Below are 24,009 nucleotides of genomic sequence, written 5' to 3' on the forward strand. Positions count from 1 at the left end.
AGATGAATTTTAAATATTATTTAATAGCACAAACCTTGGCCTGGCACACCTGGTCAGGACATCCTAAAGCTTCACTTCCCTCCATGTTGTTAAATATTGTTAAATTTGGAGCACTGACTCACAGTTTTTCCATCTTTAATGCCTATCCCAAATTCTTCCTCCAAACAGAGGGGCTGTTTTTATCAACAACTACAAGCAGTAAAATTCTGTTTGTGATAAATATTTCTGTGTTTTCTCCCCAGAATCACTATAGACTTACAAGGTCTGCAACCAAAACTTCCCATTTTGGGGCAGTTGCCTGTGCATCAGTGCTGTCTTTCTGAGGAAAACTGGGCCAAATAAAATCAGCTAGCAGCCCTTGGATGATTTTATTTTGGCACCACCCTCACAGGGAAGGATTTTTTCCCAATCTCCCATCCATCCCTGCCCTCTGGCAGTGGGAGCCATTCCCTGTGTCCTGTCCCTCCATCCCTTGCCCCAAGTCTTTCTCCTGGAGCCCCTTTAGGGAGGTGAATTTTCTGTTTTTGGCTTTCTGTATTTGACAGTATATATTAATGAGTTTACTTTTGCATGCCGGCAGCAGAGAACCTTTTCTAATTTAGTTGAGCTGTATGAGGGATTGAGAGCAGAATTTGAGGAGTGAGAACCATTGGGATTAAACATATGGACTGTGGGAGGGTTTGGAGCAACAAGCTCTGAGATATGGATGGGTTTTCTCATTTTCTAGCACAGTCACACGTTGTTGTCATGGATCATTTTCAGGTTTTAGCTGCTCATGATCTGTTGCTTGCTGGAGAATTGCTGAATCAGAGGAATCTGGGTTCAGGATGGAGCTGCTGAGGGATTTCAGAGAATCATGGGATCACAGAATGGGTTGAAGGGACCTTAAAGCTCGTCCCATTCCAACCCCTTGGGCAGGGACACCTCCCACTGTCCCAGGCTGCTCCCACTGTCCCCAGTGTCCAGCCTGGCCTTGGGCACTGCCAGGGATGCAGGGGCAGCCCCAGCTGCTCTGGGCACCTGTGCCAGGGCTGCCCACCCTGCCAGGGAACAATTCCATCCCAAAATCCCATCCATCCCTGCCCTCTGGCAGTGGGAGCCGTTCCCTGTGTCCTGTCCTTCAGACTCTTGTAGGCTGTCTCCATCTGTATTGTAGCTCCTTGAGACACTGGAAGGGACACTGAGCTCACCCCAAAGCTTCTGATCCAGGCTGAGCAATCCCAATTCTCCCAACCTTTCCTCACAGCAGAGCTGCTCCATCCCTCTGGTCATCCTGGAGCTGCTCTGGGCTCATCCAGTGCATGAGCTGGAGCCTGCACAGGCTCTGGGTGGCTTTTTCCTCTTTCTGCCTCCAGGGAAATCCTTTTCCCTTCCCCTCCAGCTGAGCCCCTCAGGTGACACCTGGAGTTCCCTTCTCATCCTCCAGGCTCTCCGAGCAGCTGGACCATGGGGAGGTGAAGCAGGAATTACAGAATTCCACCCTGTGCGTCCAATCAATTGCATGACACAGCATTATTGCTTCACATCCTGGAAAAACAGGACCTAGAGAAGCACTAATCACTTCAAAATGAGCTTAATGCACTTCCCAGCAATCTCTGCTAAATCTCCTATTTCAGCCCAAAAATCAGCCCAGCCTGGGATCCAAAGCACTGCCAGCATTCAGGAGCCTTTGAGATCCGTTTTTCATCTTACAGTCCAGAGATAAGATGAGAAAATGTAAATTAATTAATGTGGGTAGGAAATAAAAAGGTGATGAAAATTGCTATTCTCAGCATTGAGCCACCTGATTTTCTTACACTGCTGCTATCCTAGGGATTGATGCCTTATGCTCACTTTTTTATTGCCACATTTGTTAATTTGAATAATTAATATTTAAGTATCTAACCTTTAAAAGTGAATTTCTTCCGTGTGGGCTCTGTGCTGCCTGATTAACTTTTATCTCCATATTTTAACCTGTTTGACCTCTTGTACTGAATTCCATTTTATAGATTCTAAATAATATATTTTCTGCTGGATAGTGAGAGTCCACCTTAAATTAATACAAAGTAAAAACACAGCAGCATAAATCAATAAAGGAGTAAAAAGTAGCCAAATTAATGGCTGAGACAGCTTTGAGTAATTTTTTTCCCCACAGCACTACAGAAGTGGAGTGTGGATTTGTTTTCCTTCCAAGTCAGAAATTGGGATTTCAGCTCCCAGAAGTTTCCTTCCAGCAGCTGAAATTTCCTTGTCAAAGCTGTTGGAAGTTCCTGACCTTCCTGCCCAAAGGGAAGTCCAGCAGGAATCCCACAAGATCCTCCTTCCCAGAAACAATTGCTGCTAAAACCCTGAGAATAATGCACCAGATATTCCAGAGGAACCCCATTTTCTCCTGCAGATTCCTGCTCAAGGATTAACATTCATGTGGGATGGGAAATGAAACAGGAGCAGGAAGGGCAGGTCCAGGAAAAGATAATTACACAATAAGAGAGGCTGGGAAGTTTTCACTCCACCTGGCTTTGGGGTTTTTCAGAATTCCTACAGTTTGTGCATTTCGATGCGATTCCTTCTTAACAGGAAGATTTTACTGCACTGTAAAAATTGCATATTTACTGCCACATACAGAATTTTTATTTCAATACTTCATTGTTTAAATTGGCTTTGTCCTGGCAATACCCCCAATTAAATTTCTTTTCTGTCTTCAAAAGTGTCCGTGGGGCATCAACATCAGACAGAAATTTGTGTTGTGTTGGTAGCAGATGATTTTGGAAGTGTTCTTTGACCTCATGATTATTGAAACTGCTGGATAAAATGATAAAGTGATTGGGGTTTTTTACAATTTGATCACATTTCTGGCTTCTGTTTTAAATTCTGCCTGAACATGGCTACAAAGATTATTTTTTACTGACAGTTTTAAGGCTGTGGCTGCTCTAGTGCAGTGAGAGAAGTTGGGTGATTCCTGGCTCTGGAGTTCCAAGTTCCTGAACATATTGCAGAAATAAGTAGAATTTTGAGGAAAATGGAATATCCAAATGGGAATGTGTTTCTTTTCCTCCTGATTTTCCAAGCTAATTTGTCTTTTTGATACTGTTTAATATTTGATCAGTTCCCTATTTATTTAAAATATGACAAAATAATCTGATTTTCCTTTTTTTAGGACTAAGAAATATTTATTCTTCTCAATATAAGGACAAAATAATATAAAATAGATTTTTAATACTAACAAAAAAAAATTAAATTTAATATGCAAAATAACTGAATTCCCGAAAGGCTCTTCTTAGAATTTATTCCTGCTAGTATTGATATTTTGGATGTAAAAACTCTTTAAAGCACAGCAGGGTTTTTTTGTTGCCTTCTCCACTGTCTCTGGTTTTTGTGCTTCATTATATCAATACTCTGAAATTCATCTTGAGGGGAAGAATTTAATTCCATGAATTTCTGCCTCCTCACCTGTGCTCTGCCTGACGCCACAGGATGCACTTGGGTAACTTAATAATTCCTTTAAGGTGCTCTTTGAAAATAAAGATTTGAAACAGCTGTAAATGGTTTTTTTTAGTGCTACAATGTTCAAAATTGAATCAAAACCCAAAAACCCACACAGTCAAAGGCAAAGTGAAGGATTTCTCTTTAAATATTCATTTATCCCATAATGGCATTATTTATATATTAATACCCTTATGGAATAAAATAAATAAATAAAAATATATATAATTATTATAATATCATATTTATTTACTATTATAGCAACATAATATTTATTATTATTATAATTGTATATAATAATAATTAATTTTATATATTAATTATATATAGAATATATATTATACATATATATATATGGAAGTATATATATTATATATTTATATGGGATGAATTAATCATATATTTATTTATTTATATATATATATATTTAAGTCTCTTCTGTGTTAATTGGGAAAAAGAGCTCAAGACTAAGAACCTCCTGCTGTGACAGGTCCAGTGCCTTCCAAGAACCCAGGGATTTCTGGCACCTTGAGCAGTGTTAATTTCTGTTCCTAAAAGCTGTTTTGCCCTAAAGAGAACTCAGGTCACTCCCTGCAGCATTTTCCATGCAAACCTTTGGCAAAGGAGCATCTGGATTTAATTAATCCCAGCCTGACTCAGGAGCTGCTGCCCTTTTCCCAGAGGTGTTCAGAAGTTCCTGTAGGACATCCCAGGGCTGCATTTATCAGTGAATTCCTGGTTTATCCCTTCTGGCTTATCCTGTCTCCATAATCCCCTTTGCTCCTGCCTCCCCTGCTTTGCTGTGCCTCTGCTCTCTGATTTCTTGCCTGCAGCAGGAATTCTCCTGAACTGGCACAAAGCTGAGCTGGTTTTTGCTCAAAAATCCCCTGCAAGCAGGGCTTGAGGGAAATATTCAAAGGGATTCCAGCTGGGAATGGGCAGCAGGACCTGCCCAAAGGGATTCCAGCTGGGAATGGGCAGCAGGACCTGCCCAAAGGGATTCCAGGTGGGAATGGGCAGCAGGACCTGCCCAGAGGGATTCCAGGTGGGAATGGGCAGCAGGACCTGCCCAGAGGGATTCCAGGTGAGAGTTGGCAGCAGGACCTGCCCAAAGGGATTCCAGGTGGGAATGGGCAGCAGGACCCAAAGGTCAAAGGGGTTCCAGGTGGGAATGGGCAGCAGGACCCAAAGGTCAAAGGGATTCCAGCTCAAAGGGATTCCAGGTGGGAATGGGCAGCAGGACCTGCCCAAAGGGATTCCAGGTGGGAATGGGCAGCAGGACCTGCCCAAAGGGATTCCAGGTGGGAATGGGCAGCAGGACCTGCCCAAAGGGATTCCAGGTGGGAATGGGCAGCAGGACCTGCCCAAAGGGGTTCCAGCTGGGAATGGGCATCAGGACCTGCCCAAAGGGATTCCAGGTGAGAGTTGGCAGCAGGACCTGCCTTCTCTCAGTAGGAAAACTCTCCTAACTTGCTTTTCCAGATTTTATTCCCATTGAATGTAAGAATGGAAGCTGGAAGTTTCCTTAACTTGAAATCCACTGAGTAGAAATGAAAATTTACAAAAATGTCTTAATTGGGTTTTTTCCTAGCTAATGAAACAAGGAGAATTCCCTGCTGGAGTTGTGCTGTGCTGTGCCTCCAGGCTGCTCTAGGGCAGGAATTGCACAGGAAAAGGGAGGCACAGGAGGCTTTGGGTGTTCCTGTGCTTCTGAACTTGGCTGTAGAGGAGGAACAAGACATTAATTGGTTCCTGCCCCTGCACAGAGAGAGCCCTGTTGTGGTCGGTTGTAAAGTGGAGCTGAGGGTTTCCATCCTTTTCTCCTTTTTTTCTGTGCAGTGAAGAGAAAATTCATAAATAAATAGCTCCAGCTGTTCTGCCTAAAGCTGGCTGAGCAGAGAATTAAGGAGTGAGGGGGGGAAATCCTACACTGGTGCCTTCATTTGAGTTTCTGTCTCCACTGGAATTGGCATCTTGTGCATTTTCATTTGTGCTGCACTGCCTGATCTGCTGAAACCCTGAGCCATGTTTGCTTTCACCTCCCCTGCTAACAGCCAGGTGGATTTTTGGGACTCCAGAGAAGGAGGACAATGAAGCTGTCAGGGTGAAACATTGTCAGCCTCATGATGGCTTCGCCTCATGCCCAGTGCCTGTTATTCCTTCCCTGGATGTGCCAAAAAACCCCAAACTGGGTGGGAATGTCACTTTATAAAATCAGAAATTTAAATGTTTTGTGTTGGGATGGATTTTAAAGCTCATCTCATTCCAGCCCCTGGGCAGGGACACTTTCACTATCCCAGGCTGCTCCAGCACTTGGGCACTGCCAGGGATCCAGAGGCAGCCCCAGCTGCTCTGGGAATTCCATCCCAGCTCCTCCCCACCCTCCCAGGGAACAATTCCTTCCCAAAATCCCATCTCTCCCTGATTTTACTCTAAAGCTGTAGATGGGATCTGTATCTGGTTCTCTTTGCTTTACAAACCCTCTCTCCAAGTGACTTCCCAGGTCCAGTTGTTATTGCCATAGAAATAAATCAGATGTAGGTACAGAAGTTTATAAAAGTAAAATTGAAGTTGACTTGTAGGTCAGAAAATGAGAAATACCTCCAGCAATTTAGAAACCGAGCTCACACCTTGTAGCACCTCCCATCCCACAGCTCTGTGCCCACAATCATCTCTTTGTGATTTACCCTTCCACAGGTGCTGAATTTTATGACTTTAGTGGGGTTTAAAGTAGTTTTGTTGATTGGAACATCAAGGCCAGTTGCTGAGCCTGCATTAGTGACTGAATCTTTGCTTTTTCCCAGGGAAAAACGGGAATATTGGTATTTTAACCCACCTGTAGATAATACATGCACTGTTCCTGCACGTGTCACAATTGGCCGTGTCCTGGCCGGTCCGATAGGAAAGCCTGCAAAGACAAGAACATGGCATCAGTAAAAAAGTTACTTATCTTAACAAGTTTTGGCCTTCCATGACCATTTTCACAATAATCAGATTTTCAGGATTCTTTTTTACCTTGAATATTGAATATAAAAATCCAGACATTAGGAAAACAGCACCAAAAATTCAGTTTAAATTAAGAAATTACTTCTTTGGGGTGGATTAATATTTTCTTCACTTTCACTCTGCCCAAACTCTGAGCATTAAGCAATAAACCAAAACACAAAATCCATTCTGTCGGGAGGGGAGTGTACAGACTAAAATAATGCAAAATAAGATTTGTTTAGGAATTTTGTGCCTCTCAGGGAGGTCTCAAGATTTGTTGTAGGGATGTTTATGTGTTAAAAGGAAGAAAATGCCTTTGAAATGACATTTCCTGTGCTCCCTTAGCCTGCAGCTGTGCTTTGTCATACTCTGGTTTGAAGTCTCTTGAAGCAGTGACTTCTCATTTACCTGTGCTTGTCTCTGCCTTGGTCACTTCTAATTAAAAAGGGGTTTTTAAGGTATGCAGGTACTATTTAATACATAGAAATTTCATGAAAATAAATATATTTCGTTAAAATAGAACAGTTGCCTATGAACATGAATGTTCTGGCATGCAGATGAGTTTAAAATGAAAATTGTTAGTTCAATATTTGTGCATTGGTACTTGGATTTTTCTTTGTAAAATCACAAATTTAGACTCTTTTGAAGTTAATTTCAGTTTGTTACATACAAACAAGTGCTGGCAGCATTTCTTCAAAGTTGTTTTTAGAAGAAGTGGGGAAATAATTTGTCCAGGGAACTTTGGAGATGTGGAAAATAGACCCAAGTCAGGATTCCTTCAGGGAATGAGGCTCTGCCTCAAGCCCAGGCAGTTCAGCTGATTGACCTCCAATTATTCAGGGCTGCTTTGCTTTAACCAGGGGCATCTCTGCCCCTTCCCTGCCCTTGCAGGGACAGAGCTCCTCTGCTGCCCTGACAGTGAGCAAAAATGAAAAATCCAGCATTTGAAGGAAAAAAAAAAGGCTTAATTTTTACTGAGCACATATCCAGCCTATGTAATATCAAGTGTTAATGGGAAATTCTGCACCAACTGTTTGATGTGCCTGTGCCCAGGATGGAAAATCAGCATTTCAGAGGTGCTGCAGGCTGTTTGTGTAGCTCAGAAAACGATCAGCTGGGCCTGTGTCACTTTTCTTTATGATTTTAAGGATTAGCAGTGGCTGGGGTGGTGGCACCAGCCACAGGCTCTGGGTCTGTGGGTGCAGCTCCTGGCACTGTGGTGGCACCAACAGAAGTTCATGAGAGGGTGAATTTGCTTTTTTTAAGACTTTTTTTTTTCCTTCTAAAAGAGCCAAATGTAATGTGTAGTTCTTGCTGTTCTCGATGGTGGTTGTTACTTGGCCTCAAAATTGCTTTTTAATCAGAGGAATATGCTCAGGTTACCAACATTGCTGATTTTTAACATCACACAAAAGCCACATCATGGAACCATGGAATGGTTTGGGTGGGATTTTAAATTCAATCCATGGCAGGGACACCTTCCACTGTCCCAGCTGCTCCCAGCCCCAGTGTCCAGCCTGGCCTTGGGCACTGCAGGGATCCAGGGGCAGCCCCAGCTGCTCTGGCAATTCCATCCCAGCCCCTCCCCACCCTCCCAGGGAGGAATTCCTTCCCAATATCCCATCCAACCCTGTTATCATTTTCCCAACCTGGAAAATGAAATTTGAGATAAATTTAGGGTAGGAGGTAATATAAAAGTGGATTTTTATTGAAGGCTTTCAGGGACAGTTATGGAAAGATGCCTACAAAAGTGTGCCCTCCCAGTGGTGAGTACATTTTTTATAAGTTTTAAGAAATTAACATAATTGATGAATGTGCTAATTAGGAGGCCAGGAGGTGGTGCAATTTTCTCTGGGTTAGGTCCCTTTTCTGGAGTTAGGCACTAAGCTGTACTTTGTCCATGAAATTTATCTTGAAGAGTTGTTCTCAGCCTTGGTAATCAGGGAGAACCAACCTAGGGTAGGGGTCTTGTATTTCTCAGGGTTTGGAGTTCTGGAATTTGTGCTGGTTTTTGTCTAGGGAAAAGTCACGGAAAGTTATTGGGAAAATTAGCTATTAATATGTTACAGAACTCCAAGTATATATGCAGAGAATACAGAGGACATATAAAAGGAAAAAAGGCAAAAACCAGAAGGACATCAAATTCACTCTCCTTCAGGTGTGCAGAGGAATTCACACAAAGCAAAATGTCCATTTGCTGTGCTCCTCCTTAGGGGAAAAACTCCATTCCTGGTTTTTATTTATTCTTGTCCTCTCTATGAGAAGCAATTCCTGATTTTCATTTCCCCTCTTCAGATCTTTCAGAAGCTGACATTGAAATTGTCCCTAATATGAACCTGAGACTTGTAAAACGTTTTTTTTCCAAGCTATTGATCAGTTCCTAAAAGCTTTAACTAAAGATACAACGTTTAAAATCTAGAGATGAGTTGGGGAAGGCCTTTATTTACTGAGGACATAAAGAAGAGTCAATAGCTGCCTTCAGAGGGATGTGGCTTTGCTCTTTATAGGTAAAGCCATAAACACCCTGTGCTGGTGCCAGCTTGGTTTGGTTTTTTTTAAGTTGCTTTCCAGTTGGAACATTTTCATTCATCTTTGTAGCCCTGCAATCAGCTGGAACTGGATGATCTTTAAGGTTTTCCCAACCCAAACCATTCTATGATATGATGGTCTTTAAATGCATAATAATTCTAGATTTCCACATGTTTAAAAGCATATTTGCTGGTGTAAGGCTGACTTGTTAAGCTGATGAAAATGAATACTTACATCCTTGGATGTAATTATTTAAAAATGAGATGATTTTTGGATGATGAGTTTGAAATCCTGATCTCTCAACTGCCACATTCAGCTGTGCTTGGTTTTAGCATCTTTGCCATTCTCAGTCTTCACTGGTTTTAGTGATATATTCGTTTTCTAGTTGGATTTAATTCTTGATTAAATTTTCTTAAAGCAGTTTTTCCTTAATGAGTATTTTTAGTTTTCAGGGATGATTTTTGCATATTTTCGATTATTTCCTTCTTTGAGTGATCCTGTTAGAATTCCCTGAAAGCCCCAAGAACACTCCATGGTGTCCCAGTGTTTGCTTTCCATCTGTCAGTTTCAGAGCTCTTTAGCCAGGACTGAATTATATGAGTGTTACAACAGTGTAAATTCAATTATTTCTATAAAAATTAAACTCCTCGTGAAAGAATTTTGTTGCTGATACCTCAGGGCTTTGGACTTGCACTTTCTTGTTTTCACATAAACAAACATTATCTACACAAACACTTGCATGGAATTCGTCTCCTTCACTCCAGCAAGGATTTCACTACTGGCACAGCATTGCCATGCAGGTTTTAGGCAGTGAGGTTGATTTTCAGTGCAGGCTTCCTGAAAAAACAGAGTTTCCATCAGTTTTGGCTCCTGGGAATGATGTGAGAGCAGAGTCTGGGTACCAGGAGAAGGAGAGCAGAGTTCTGGGTGATGATGCTTTCCTTGTGCCATGCAGTGTTTGAGTAAGCTGCTTTTTTTCCTTCCTCCTAAAAACAATGTGGAAAGTATTCCCATGTAGGAGAGAGACCAAAACTTTGTCCTTCGTTAGTAAACCAGTTGTTATTTTTGGTAAAAATCAATTCTTTCAAATGTCAAGTCTTTCACAAGGCAAAGTTTCCTACAGAAAATCTGTCGCCTTTTTGTAGAAATGGAAGTTGGCTTTGGCCTGGTGGGGGCTCCCAGGGGTTATTCCTGGATTTTCAGCCTATTTTGGATGTGATTGTTCTGATGTCCACTGAGGAGGAGACACTGCTCCAGAGCTTCACCCTTTTAACCTTAAATCCTCTATTTTCTGTTTGCATCTGGATGTGCAGAGCTTGGGCAGGCCATGGAATGCCAGAGCCCCAGACTGGTTTGGGTTGGAAGGGACCTTCAGTCCCACAAAATTCCATGGGCAGGGACACCTCCCACTACCCCAGGGTCCTCCAAGCCCTGTCCAACCTGGCCTCAAAGGTCCTGGAGCAAGGATGGATGTAGGTGAGCTCAGTTTCTCTGTCTGCATCTCTCCTTGGAAAGGAGATCTCCTCTCCAGTTTTTCACGCATTTTTCCATATTATTTTCAAGAGACTTTCATTTCCTGTCAGGTTAATATTTTTTTTTAGCATTCTGGGTACAACCTGAGCTTAACCTCAATTAACACTCCCAAGTATTAAAATATCATAATGAAGAGCAACCATTTTGCTGACATGGGCTGGCAGGAACTAAGAATAGGCTGCAATTTTCAGAGCAGCCTAAGGGGATTACACTCTCTAAATCCCTGTGAAACACACAATTTGTGCACCTGCTGGAGGCTTTTTTTAAAAAATACCAACTTCAACATCAAAATCTTTGCATTTGTATATTTTTTTTGCTTGTATAAATTAGAGAGACCCTCTTGAGCTGGGAGAGGGAAGCTTAGATCTATGTATGCTGATTTTTTTTTAAATGGGCATCTATTAAAAACAAAGAAAAAACTCCTAGAGATGATTTAGAAGGATTGATCTATTAGATCTGGAGTCCCCTAATGGCAGGATTTTCCAGAAGTGGCTGTGATGGGTACAGAGCAGCATGATCTTGATGTTCCTCACACTTTTGATGGATTATTACCAGCAAGGAAGATGAACAGACTTCGAGAATTTTTTTTTTGGTTGATGTTTGTTATTTAAATATAGTGAAACAAATGATCTTAGGCAGGCAGTGGGCCTTTGAAGTGTGTTTGATGTGACAGTTCTGGCCTTGCTCAGAGGAAGTGCAGGCCCTGCTTCTCCTCAAGTCCTTGTGTTAATTGGAGTTGTTTTATTATTTCCTAGAGCTGCTGAGAGAACTCATTACACAGCTGGTTAAACCTTCTGATCCCAGAATCCCAGAGTGGTTTGGCTTAGAAAGGAGCTTAAAACCCACCCATGGGAACCCTTCCACCCCCTGCCATGGGAACACCTTCCATAGACCAGGTTGATTTAAGCCCCATCCCACCTGGCCTAACATTGCCCACCTTTACAGGAAAATGCTTTAAAAATCAACAGTTGGACGGAGAACTTCTCAAAATCTTTGTTTCCTACTTTAAAGTATTACAGAACTGATAATTTCAGTCACTGTGCTTCAAGAGAAAATTGGAATTATTGCTACAAACATGATCTGCCTTTTGGCAAAATAAAATGACTCCACTTTGTCACGAGAGCTTTAGTTGTCCTTATGACTTGAGCAAGTCATTTTTCAGCCATGTAAAATGCAGAAAAATCTCTTGTATATCTTCTGCATCTTATTTTAGGTTAAAATAAATCCTGCTTAGCCCTAGAGGTTTATTCTGCCCTAGGAAAGCTTTACCACTTTAGTTCAATGGGAAACTCATACAAATGTATTTGTATATCAGCAAAATCAGGTTTTTAGTGGATGAAAATCTCTAGTTCCTTTAAGAACTTCAGATTCTGCTCCCAAACCAGGTCTGGGCAGGTCTAAACCACCTTGGGCCAGCCTTTGTCTCCTGTAAGGGTGTTTTGAAAAATCACTTTCAAAGCAGAAAAATTGTTTTAACCTTTTTGCTGCTATGTTTTCCTGAAGTTGATAATTACCAATTAGCAGTTTGCATTTAGAGAGGGTAAAAATCAGCATGGATGTTGTGCTTTGAGGAATTACCTTGAGGCTCTTCTGGATGCAAACATGGATTTGCTCCATGTGTTTCAGGGACTGGTGTGCTTGGGTTATTTTTGGTTTCCCTCCTAACTATTTTTTTTATTTTCCATGGTTTTGTTGAGTCTGTTTTTCCTCTTTCCCTCTGTTTTGTTTTCCCACTCAGAGATCACACAGGTCTAAGTGATCCCAGCTTTGTGCTGCTGGCTGGTTTCCTAACTAAGGATTAACTAAACCTTACTGAAAACAGTTTTCCTCTCTCCAAAGCTCATCCCATTCCACCCCCAGCCCTGGACAGGGACAATTTCCACAATCCCAGGCTGCTCCAAACCCCATCCACCCTGACATTCCCACACTGAACACTCTTCTCTCTCTTCTTATTTCAAGGTTGATATTTCTGATCTGGCTTCTGAAAAAAAAATCCTTTGCCACGTAGAGAAAGTCAGTGGTGAGATTTTTCAGGCTCTCTCCAAGACAGTGGTTTGTCTTTTGCTGCATCCTGACAGTTGGAAGCAGATGACTAATTTGCTTTTTGAGGTATTTGCACTGTGGGCGTACGGCACGACTCCCACGACAGCAATTCAAGAGCTTTCACCCTGTAAATACATTTTCTATTATACTCAGGTTAGTCAGGGAGTGTTGGGTTTGGTTTTTTTTTTTTAATAACTATATATTTTAATAGGACTGTTGATTTTTTTTTTTAATAAAAAATACAGTGAGGACAAAGAGAATTAAAATGTATTTCAAGTGAAATCACAAAATCTTACAGGAATTAGGTGTGTGCAAGGTCAAACATCTCTCCTGAATATTTGTGCCTTTGTTGTCTCATCAGAAAAACCAGGAGGATAATTAAAATGTCAGCTCCTGGTGTTAATAGCCATTCAGGGAGTTTGCTCTGGTGGAGCAGCAGCTGCACTGCTGGTGGGTAATTTTTGGGCCGGGCACTTCCCAGGTTATCTGGAGCACATTCCAGTAGTGAGGCTGAGATGAGCTCTGTCCCTTCATCCCAAATCTCTCCCTGTTGTGGTTTCCCCCCCGAGGGAGGATTCAGGACTGAATCTGGGCTTTTTACCTGGATTTGGGGTCGTTGCCTGGAGCCTCCTGAGCCAGCAGCTCATCATCAGATCTGCTGCACCCACCCATCCTTTCCTGCAGCTTCAAGTGTTCCTCTTCCCACTTCCCACTACTCTTACACACCAAAATCCATGGGATTTTATATTTAATTTTGTGTGTGTGACTTTTGGGAGCAGCTGAGGTGATGTGTTAGATGGTGGAAATCCTTGTGCCCTCACAGCTCCTGCTGCTCCCACCCTGAGCTGAGGAGCTCCTACTGCTGAAACACAACCCCTGGGATTCTGCTTGGCTTGGACTTCAGAACTGAGGCTGCTCCCAGGAATCGTTTCTATAAAGGAGGGAAGATGGGAGAAGTCAAAATCTGTGCTATTATTTCATCATTTTGCTGTGATTGAGATTTCAGTGCAAGCTCAAATACCCTTTGTGCATTATATCTCTAAGCCTACATTGGCTTCAAATAATAACTGCATCAGCCAGGCTTGTTTAAAATTCCAAACGTTGTGCAGCAGCATAGAATTAAAAGAGGGAGGAGAATTGCTGGCCACTGCTCCTGGTGTTTGTGAGGAGCCAGTGCTTGGTGTTCCAGGAAGGCCTGGACGTGGCACTCAGGGCTCTGGGCTGGTGACAAGGTGGGGATCAGGCACAGGTTGGACTTGATGGTTTTGGAGGTCTTTTCCCACCTAAATGGTTCTGGGATTCTGTACTTGCAAGAAGCATGGGAAAATGTATGGAGATAAAACCGAAAACCAGCAGGAAGGATCATGGAAGTGCTGAACTCTGCCTGTTGCAGCCTGAGCAGGTCCCAGTACTTTGTGTTTTCTCATTTCCTTGGATAATGGGAATTTGAGGAGAATTCACAGACCAGGAGTGTGGCAGTTGCTTGAGTTTTGTCCACAGTTCCAGGTGCCATCTCTGGGATTTCTTTGGAGCTTGTGTGGATGACAATAAAGTTAACAAATCTCTGATTTATCAAAGAAATGAACTAACTGACTTCAGGTTCAAACATTCCAGAGGGTAAACTTCCTTTCTAATACCAAAATACCTCTGCTGGCCTCCTGAGGAGTTACTGGACCACACAGAGCTGTGGTTTTAAAATGAAAAAAGGTTGATGGACATGGGATAGGAAGTTGTTCCCTGGGATGGGAAGGAATTGTTCCCTGTGAGGCCCTGCCCAGAGAAGCTTTGGCTGCCTCTGGATCCCTAGAAGTGCCCAAGGCCAGGCTGAACAGGGCTTGGAGGGGATAATGGAAGGTGTCCCTGCCCATGGCAGGGGTGGAATGGGATGGTCTTGAAGGTCCTTTCCTACCCAAAGCATTCTGGGATTCTCTGACACTGGAATTGAGGGGAAAAAATCCCAGTGTTCCCCCATAGAGTTGTGTCTGTCCTCTTCTGGTTGGCTCATGCAGCGAGTAATGGGATAGAGATCATCCCCATCATCATCCTCCTATTAGGAAAAGAGGTCCAAACACAGAAACAGAATTTCAGCTTTCCTTGGAATGACAGGTTTCCTTCCTGGTTGACCTGGAGCACGGATCCCTCCATGACATGCAAAGGCCATCACAAAAAGCTCAGAATTGGCCCAGTTTCACTGGAGTGTTTTACTAACTACTGTTTATCGTGGAAAAAATAGTTCCATGGCAGGGAATTGCTCATCCATCTTCAAAGTCCCTCTGTTTGGCAAAGCTCAAAGCAAAAGCTGTAAGAGCTGTGGGACAGTGTGGACAGCTCAGTTTTAGGTGTTTTCAGGTGTGAGCGAGAGCAGTTCCACCAGAGACCCAGCAGTGACCCAGAGGTGGGGTCAGGGAGGATGGACACTCCTCACTTCAGGTTTCCTCAGGCCACAGATCCCAGGATGTGTGAGCTGGGAGGGACCTTAAAGATTATCCCATTCCAAGCCCCAGGTACCTGAATCAAGGTCTCCATCATCTCCCAGTTCTTCACCTTCACTTTCCTAAATGTGCTACTCAGGAGCTTTTTTAAGCCTGTCCCAAATCTGGAACCTGGGGTACCTGGAGCCTCTGCAGTTTAAAAACAAAGCCACCCCCATCTTCAGACAAGTCTTTTTGCTCTTCTTTTTGCCATTTTTCCTCAGTCAGGATAAGAGATAATTGTACCTTTGTGCAAGCACGGGCTCAGAAGGAGGTGTCAATTAGAAATCAGTTGTTTCATCTCCTGGTGAAGGAACAGCAGTGAAAAATTTAACACTCTAAAGCTCATTTTGGTCCCATTTTTACGGGCTCGTGGCTCTGCATTCTGATACTGCCAACAGCCAAACTGCAGTTATTAAAGGATTATTCTAATTGTGCAAACTTCATAATTCCTTACCTTCAATCATTCTCTTTTTAAAAAAAAACAGACTGATTTAGCAGGGAAACTCTCCTTGCAGGTGTGTGATTTGGGCAGCTTGGTGACTTCCCATAGGGAAGCTTCTGATCCATGCTAATTCCTATGGATATGTTTAGCAATAATATTGTTTGCTTACAGTTTTTTTTTAGTCTTTCATTAATAGACTCCATCAGTTTTTTCCAGATTTGAATTGTGGGGATTTGCTTTTATTGGCCTTTGTGTCCCTGCAGCCAATCTGCTGGAGAAGTCCTGAACCTTAATTTCACTTTGAAGCTGCTGATCCTGGGCTGGAACAGGGAGGTGTGGTGGGGAATGACATTTCTTCTTGGTTTTAAAGTCCAGTGAATAGCAACCAGATAGAAATCAAATTATTTTTTCTCAGTAGTTCAAATACATTTCCATTAAATTCTGCCCATACAGTATATGCAGATAAAAAGCTGGACTATATTAGCAAAATAAGTTCTATTTTCTGAGATTCAGAACATTCCTAGTGGCATTTTGGGGGGAGAAAACAGAGCATTAATACCAAGTAACTTTGCTAAAAAGATTATTTCTTTTTTCTAATGTTTATTCCACCTTCTGGTTGCTGTTAAGTGTTCACTTTTCCCTTTTTTCCCCCCCCTTATTTCCTTGCTGAAAGCCTCCCACCACCGTATTCCTCACAAAGGATTGATAGAAAGTGGCTCTGACAGCAGGGTTATTGAAGAGCTCTCTATCTGCAATGTAGTAGTACCCAGAAACTCTGAATTATTACACATTAATGTTCCAGGATGTCTGGGAACTGGGAGACTTTGCCCCTTTTTATCCACTCTGCCAATCTGATCTGAAACTTGGATTATCAGCCCCAGAATAAATGTGTCCAGCTCGAATGAAAAATCCTATCAAAAATATAAATCTCATCCCTGTGAAAGTGAGCTCTGAGATACTCCTGGTACCTGCCTTTGGACATCCAACTCCAGACAGGTGTTAGGGAGCTAATTCAGAAAAAAAAAAAGGAATTTGAAGTTAAAAACAATTGGAATTTGAGGTTAAATTAAAATTGAAGTTTAAAAATGGAATTTGATGTTAAAAAGAAATGGAGTTTGAGGTTAAAAATAAATGGAAGTTGATGTTAAAAAAAACAGAATTTGAGGTTAAAAAAATAGAGTTTGAGGTTAAAGAAAAAAGGAATTTGAGGTTAAACCTTAGGTGATGATGGATTTTTTACCTTCAGTGATAGTGGATATTTCAGTGGCACTCTTATATCATCAGCTTTCATTGGTTGGTTGGTATGGGATTTTTTTATGTAAGAGAATTTTAGATAAGAGGGGTCAAGGGGATCCCATGGACTGGCAGCAGATACTGGAATAACTTCCATGGGATTTTGGGATATAATGGAATAGTTCCAGTGCTGAGGTGTCAGTGTAGGCCTGCTCTGCTCCAGCTGTGCTTGGGGGAGCATGAAAGGACTGGTTCAGAGCTTGGAAAACCAAATTTCTTATGTTGAGGGCAGGTAAATGAACCTTTGGTGTCTTTGTACTGCTCCTGCTTTGGGTTGAGTGAGCAGCACTCAACCATCACTGGCCCAAGGATCACAAGGTCCACAAAACTCTGATTTGTGCAAAATTACTCCTTTTCCTTGGCTAAGGAAGGTGCATCCAAAGAGATCCCCTGGCTCTGCCTCAGGAAGGTGAAATATTACATTTTCCGAGGTGTTTGGGAATGACCTGTAAATGATGGAAAAATAAAAAAAAATAAAAAGTAAAAAATACAAAAAAAAAAAAATACAGCAGCTTCAGAGAAAGAAAGGAGGAAAGAGTTGAGGAGGTGGTTTTGGGGATAATGAAATGAGTGTGACCATTTCAGAGATGATTCCAGGCAGAATGGATGGATGTAAAAAGGTCACAGCAGGAAATAAAGGCACTCATCACAGTCCTCATCCCAAGCTGTTCTTACAGTGTCCCAAAACCTGCAGTCACTCAGAATATGACACAATTTGTGCATCCCAGATGCAATTTGCTCTATTCTTTCTGCTTTTCATGTATTTATTTCTAGTGAGCTGTCTTTTGTAGTTAAGCTTATCTGTTGTGTCCCTCCATTTCCAGGTTTTCTCTTAGAAATGATCCCGTTAAACCTTCCCTTTGCCAGGGCTGTAATTGAAAAAAAAAGCAAAACAAAGCCATTGAGGGGGGAAATCCCAACCCAAGCCATGTGCTGTCATTCCTGCAGCTCACACATCACTCCCAAGGGCTGTGCTTTCAGAGGCTCTGCTCTTGTGAACTCTTTTAAGCTTCCTTTTCTCCATTGTGAAATAAGGACCTCCAGTCTGGAAGGTGAGGGGTTGGAGGTTGTTCCTGCCTTGATTTGCTCTGTCTCCTTGGTCTGCTCTGAAGAGCAGGGCTGGGAGCAGAGCAAACAACCCAGGCAATAATTGCTTTGGCTCCCTGACTTGGATTTGCCACCTCTGCTGAGCAGGAGGATCAGTTTGGGTGACCTTGAGGGCCATTGCTGGCAGTGCTGCTCAGGCAGCACTGGGTGAGGATGCTCCCTGCTCTCCTCTTCTCTTGGGTGCAAACCTCCATCCAGACACACAATATGGGCTTATTTTCTGCTCAGAAATGAGAATGTGAGGCACAAAATTCCCTTAGTCATTGAAAAACATGTGTGATGACATTTAAATTCCATCCATGACAACGTCTTCGAAGGAGTTTGTTGAGAGCTCTTTAAATTCCTGAACCACTGCTGACTAATAGAGGAATGCAAATTAGCTCTGAAACAGGTTCATTTAACTCTTGTCTGGTGTGTAGCATTTGGCCTGGCAGAGTCAAAATACTGTGACTTGTTTTTGTGTGGCAAATTGAGCAGTTTGTTTATTAAAATTGCTGATTTATTGTATAATGAGGAGGGCCCAGATTACTGTTCCTTCCACGGGAAGGATTTAAAGGGCAGGTCACTGCTGTTCTCCAGCAGCAAAGTAATTCTGATTATGTGCTCATCTTCTGTTCTGTATTTCACAGATCTTTGTTAGCCAGGTTTTAGAATGATTAACTTGCATTGTGCTTGCAGTCCCGTCAGCCTTAGTGATGCTCCACACATTTGGCTTCCTAAATTCTCCCTCTGAATGCAGGCAAATATGTCTGTAAAGTGAGATCACTGATGATTTATCAGAATAAAACTGGAGCATAAAGCTGGGTTTGTGTTTTAAAGCTGCACCCTGCATCATGTAATATTCAATGGTTTTTTTTAACTCTGAGCTGGGACTCTTAATTGAAGCTGCAGCTCTGCACTTCCTTCATGCATGACTTAAGGCATCCAGCAATGTTTGCTGGGATGTAATTTGCTTTTTTTTGTAGAAGCTTCCACACAGAGAGGTAGAACAGCCATTTTGCCAAGGATTTAGTAAATAACGATGCACATAACACAGAATTTTAATAATGTCCTTTGAAACTGGGAGGGAGATCACAGTTTCTGTGTTTCTCTCCTGCTCCAATAGCTTTCCCCTTCCCTTGGAGCAGAGTTGAGTGCTGGCTGTTGTTGCTAATTGCAGATGATGGAGCACTGACATTTTCAAAAGCACACATAGATGATAGGCACCCAAAGGATGAGACTGCTGCCTTCAGAGATGCTGCTACAGTTCTGCTGGCATCGACTCATTTAGTGATGAATTGCAGTAATAGCAGTTCAGGACCTACAGCATATTAGTGAAAATGAATCCACTGAGCACCAGTCCCATGGCACTGCAACAGCACTTAAAGAACACTGATTTCCTTAAAGGCAGAAAAATCTGATTAAGAAATTTACTTGGGGCTTTGTTTTTTGCTTTTGGTGGCTTTTTTCCTTCATATTTTTTTCCTTTCCCAGCAGTGTGTTATTTGTATTTGTTGCTTGTAGTGTGTTATTCTAAGGAATTTAATGTACATCAGAAAAGCAGGTGAGTTCCATAAGTACAAAACATCTCTTGCTGTTCTAGCAGGTGGAAGATGCTACAGTAAACAGCAGAACTGCTTTAATTTCTTTATCTAAACTGACCTAAAACCTGGTTACAACAGGAAAAAAGCTCAACATGCTGGCACTGAGGAGATATGTAACAGTTTACACAGGGTCTGTAGCAAAGATGGTGTCGGATGAATGCAGCAATTGGCAAGAATTACTCTAATAAAAGGATGGGGCAGCCTATTATTGCAGGAGTTGTGTAATTTGAGGGAGCTGGGGATAAAGACAGGCTTTGTGTTAATGATGTGTTGGTGTTTGCAGGGGAACAGAGTGTTCTCCCAGCTCTGGAGAGAGGCATCGCTGCGGAAGGTCCCGAGCACAAAGCTGTGCAGTCTCCTTCCAAATCATCCACAGCCACAAAATCAGAAGGGTCTGGAATGCAGGGACCTGAAACTGTGCAAGTGTGCATCTCCCTCCTTCTCCTTCCCTGCCCATCCTGACACCCTGCATGCCCAGCAGGGAGGGAGCAGGTCTGGGGATGTGTCTGGGGCACGTGCAGGAGCAGCTGGAGGTGGCTCCGAGTGTGAACCTATTGAATAGGCTCTTCCTGGTCAGATGGAGTCTTGGAAACTCCAGCACATGAGTCTAAGAGGCTGTAAAGATATTCTAAACTGGGATTTATGGATAATTTCACCATTTTAGAGCTAATACAGCTTTGTTGGGGTGACAGCTGCAGAGGAATTATCTGAAGACAATCCTGGATAGTTTGGCCAAGATCTGTTTTGTGCCAAGTACTCCTAACATTGGCTGCAGTAACAGCTCTGCTCTGTCAGGGCAATAAAAAGTCTGTGTTTGTTGCACCTGTGGCTGTGCTGTCTTTGGGAAGGGATAAAATCTGGATATGTAATTGTGTGGGGGAAGCAGAGTATTTATAGCAGGTGGCTCTGATGTGGGTGTTTGTGCACTCAGGGTTCTCGACGAGCGGGTGATGAGTTATGATGATGAAATAGTTTTCTGTATTTTGTGATTGGAAAAGCAGCTTGGCACTTCTTGCCAAAGCTCCTGCAGTTTCTTGAAGTTAAGAAAATCAGGGGAGTTTTTTTAAAAATAATAATTAAAAAAAAAAATTGAATTATAGAATTGTTTTGGTTGGAGAAGATCTTTAAGATCATTGAAACCTGTGTGGCTTTCAGGTGGGCAAAGAAATGTCCCAGTCTGATTATCCAGGACTTGATATTGATAATTGATAAGGATATAAATAATAATATAACCAGCTGTAAAATAAACTAACAACCCAACAGCTGTGTTGATAGCATGGTCCAACTAAGATGACTTTTTAATGCCAGACGTGTTGAGTTTAAGGATTCACACGATTCCTACATTCCTAAGGAAATTTACATTAAAGATGTACCTTTCTGACTCAAACAAAAGCAGGTGCTGCTTTTGTAGAATGAGCTGCTGTTTTTTTAATTTTAAAGTCCTGATCACTTCTGGCAAATTATGATTTAACTACAGAAGTATTTCAAAACACGCAAACAGCACACATATATTTTGAGGTATGTTCACTGAATAATGATGAGGGAACTAAGGGGAGTCAGTCTGCAAAATATTGGTTAAGGTGATAAAAGATGGGTTGAACTGTCCAGGTAAAGACTAAAGGTTGTACCGAGTTACAGTTCAGTACTTAAAATGCCTTATGGGTTAATTTAAATAATGAAAGCTAGGGTTAAACACAATTTTGTTTCTTTCTGCTTGGGTTTGTCATGTTTAGGGCTGTGTGAAAGTTATAAAGAAGACTTTGATATTCAAAGTTTTCATTTCATTTCCTTCTGATAAAAATACCATGAAAAATTCAGGTGAAAGGAAACCAGACGAGATTCATATGCCATTAAGGGAATTACACTGGGAGTTGTAATAATATCCCTTAATCTTAAAAAGGTAAGTCTCTTACAGAATTAAGGTTTTGCTGCTGCTTTTCATGCCGTGTGAGGAATTACGGCTAATGCAAGTTGCTGATGTGAAAACATCCTCGCTAATCCTGTTTGGAGAGCGGCTCGTTCTGTGCTCCTTAGAAAAGGCACAGGAAGATGTATTATGGGCTCTTCGTTAAATAATTACTTAATTACACCCTGGGACTGGCAGATAGCAATCTGAATGCTGCTGGCAGGTTTCTCCTAAAGCAGCAAAAGTCCGTGTGAGGAGCGCCACGTGCATAGCAGCAGGGACGCGTTGGCATCAGCAAACTCAAGGTCGAAAAGACATTTCAATCAGCTCATACTCATTAAAAAGGCTTCTACTCACCCTTCCCTGTGAGCTTCTCCCTTCTCTAGCTCCTGTATAACACCCAACAGCACTTTGATGGTCTCCTGACTAGAGCTGATCAGGTTCTCCATCATCTGAAGCTGCGCTTTCAAGTCCACAACTTCGGTGTGAGGCACGATTTGTTGGCATTCCTGGCTCACGGCCACGGCCGTCCGGCAGGGCTGGCTCTCCTCCATGGGCGCCACGTTGACCTGCAGGCTCTGGTCACTACATTCAGGGGCCGGGCACTGCGCCCGCGCCACGCACGCTCGGGCATCTCCGGCCGGGGGCTGCACCCCGTTCAGCTGCACCATCCTCCTGTCCTCCTCCTCAGGGCACGGCCCCCAGTCGCCCAGGCCGGGCAGGTCGGGCTGCGAGGCCGGCAGGTAAACTGTGGCCACTTCAGTCTTGAAGACCCTCCCGTGGAGGGGCTGGGCGGCCTCGTCGCTCCCCAGCTGCGCCGCCGCCGCTCTGCCCCGGCCGGGCGGCCGCGCCGGCTCCTCCTCGCTGGGCTCGGCCAAGTTGGGTGGAGGAGGACGAGGCTCTTTGGGAGAGCTGTGCAAACTGCTGCTTTTCCAGGCTTCGGCGCCGTTGTCGTGCGCGGCGCGCTCGGAGATGTGGGAGATGAATTCGGCCGTCTGCAGGCTGCCGGCCTTCCTGCCCCAGGCCGCGGCCTCGCCCGGGCCCCGGCCCTCCCTGTCCTTCACCTCGATCAGGAACCCGTTGTTCTCGCTCGGTAACGTGTCCACGGTCGCGGCGCTTTTCAGAATATTCCCTTTTTTCCGGTCCAGAGGGAAGGTCTGGTAGCACTTTTTGAGATCAGGGGAAGTCTGGACTCCTGTGCTCTTGGTGACGTTGGGGATGGACCTGCGGGCGGGCACCGTCATGTACTTGCGATAGGCCGTCTTGTAGGAGATGGCCTTGGCCTCCCTCTTGTCGGGGTCCTGCGTGGAGGAGGTGGAGAGCTGCTTGTCCCTCTGCTCGTTCTGGGCCTCGCAGATATCCTTAAACCTCACCTGGAGGGCTTTGTTCCGTTTCTTGATCTGCCGGTTGGGATCCAGCGCGTATTTCATCTCCAGCGCCAGGGAAGCCGCGGGCTCGACGTCGCTGTCCGAGGCAGTGAGTAAGCATTTGCTGGGCTCCTTACTCACCATGATGCCTGCAGCCAAAAACAGTGCAAAAAGCTTCATGTTACAACAAAAATGTTACTTTTTCCCCTGAGGTTTCTGCAATATTTAAGCCACGTTCCTGTGATCCCACTGAAATGGATGTGACTCGTGACCGATGCGCTCGATTCCGTCGAGTCACAGCCCTTGGTGATTTTCTAGAGATTTGTATCTTAATAATGTTTTCTCTCGATCTGCTGTGAATACCTGCTCCTCAGAAAGGAGGTTTCCTGGTGCCAGAAGTTTTTTCACAACTATTTTCCCAGGATAGGACAGTGGCTGTCATGACAGGGCTTCCCAGGAAGCAATTTCCTTCAGGAATATGTGCTCCCAGGGAGCCAGTCCTCTGAATTTCTCTGATAGTTAGTAAAAACTACAGGGAAATTGAAAACCAAGTGTCTTTGTCCAAGTGAAGAAAAGTTGAGACCTCTGCCCACCCTTAATTCTATTTTAATGCAAATATTTAGAAGCAATAAATGTCCAACTGGCAATATTTTTCGTGTGCTTGCTTACCAAACACATTTCTGCTGTGTAATGTATTCAGCGTTCTTTGCAAGGAGTTAGTTGGTCGTTAGAGGTGTCATTATCTGGATTTTTATAAAACTAAATACAGATTAATTATTATTAGCAACTTGTTGGTAGTGCTGGGTGTGTAAAATTTATGAATTAGTGAAGTTTTGGAGGAAGTCAGCAGTGCATCAATTAAGGTTTTGCTTCAAATGCAAAACAACTCATCCGTTCCTAGAAGCAGTAATGTGCCTTTATGATACAGCTGCTTGTCCCAAAAAATCCTAAAGCACTAAAAACCTCCAAACCTGTGATGAATCACAGAAATTACTTAATCTGCCATTGAAATATAAGCTCCTCCTCAAGGAGTAGAAGATGCCAACTGCTTAATACAGCATTTACCCAAAAAAACCCCAAACCCCAGTGGTTGTACAGATCATAGGAGATCTGGAGTAGCTGCATAATTAAGATTTCATTTTTACACCTCATTTGAAGTTGTAATTTTTACTTTCCTGTTGTGCAAATTTCTCCCTGAGACTTGCTGAATTACCAAATTCCCACTTAATCCAAACATTCTGCATATATCTCCTGCTGAAACCCTCAGAGGGACTTGGGAGTATAA

General features: G+C 43.0%; 2 protein-coding genes across 2 annotated transcripts in view; one reads left to right on the forward strand and one right to left on the reverse strand.

The window, feature by feature from the left end:
• The window catches only part of DOCK1 (dedicator of cytokinesis 1), a 277,491-nt gene that overhangs the window by 100,694 nt on the left and 152,788 nt on the right, over window positions 1-24,009 (forward strand). The window lies entirely within an intron of this gene.
• The window catches only part of INSYN2A (inhibitory synaptic factor 2A), a 40,781-nt gene that overhangs the window by 5,935 nt on the left and 10,837 nt on the right, over window positions 1-24,009 (reverse strand). Inside the window, exons 2-3 of the mRNA XM_066554639.1 lie at window positions 21,715-22,873; window positions 6,299-6,370 (exon numbers count right to left, since the gene is read on the reverse strand). Of these exons, the coding sequence (XP_066410736.1) occupies window positions 6,299-6,370; window positions 21,715-22,868 (1,226 nt within the window). The 5' untranslated portion in view covers window positions 22,869-22,873. The remainder of the gene's footprint in view (window positions 1-6,298; window positions 6,371-21,714; window positions 22,874-24,009) is intronic.

The sequence above is a fragment of the Molothrus aeneus genome, chromosome 8 (assembly GCF_037042795.1).
Source record: "Molothrus aeneus isolate 106 chromosome 8, BPBGC_Maene_1.0, whole genome shotgun sequence".
Classification (NCBI taxonomy): Eukaryota; Metazoa; Chordata; class Aves; order Passeriformes; family Icteridae; genus Molothrus; species Molothrus aeneus.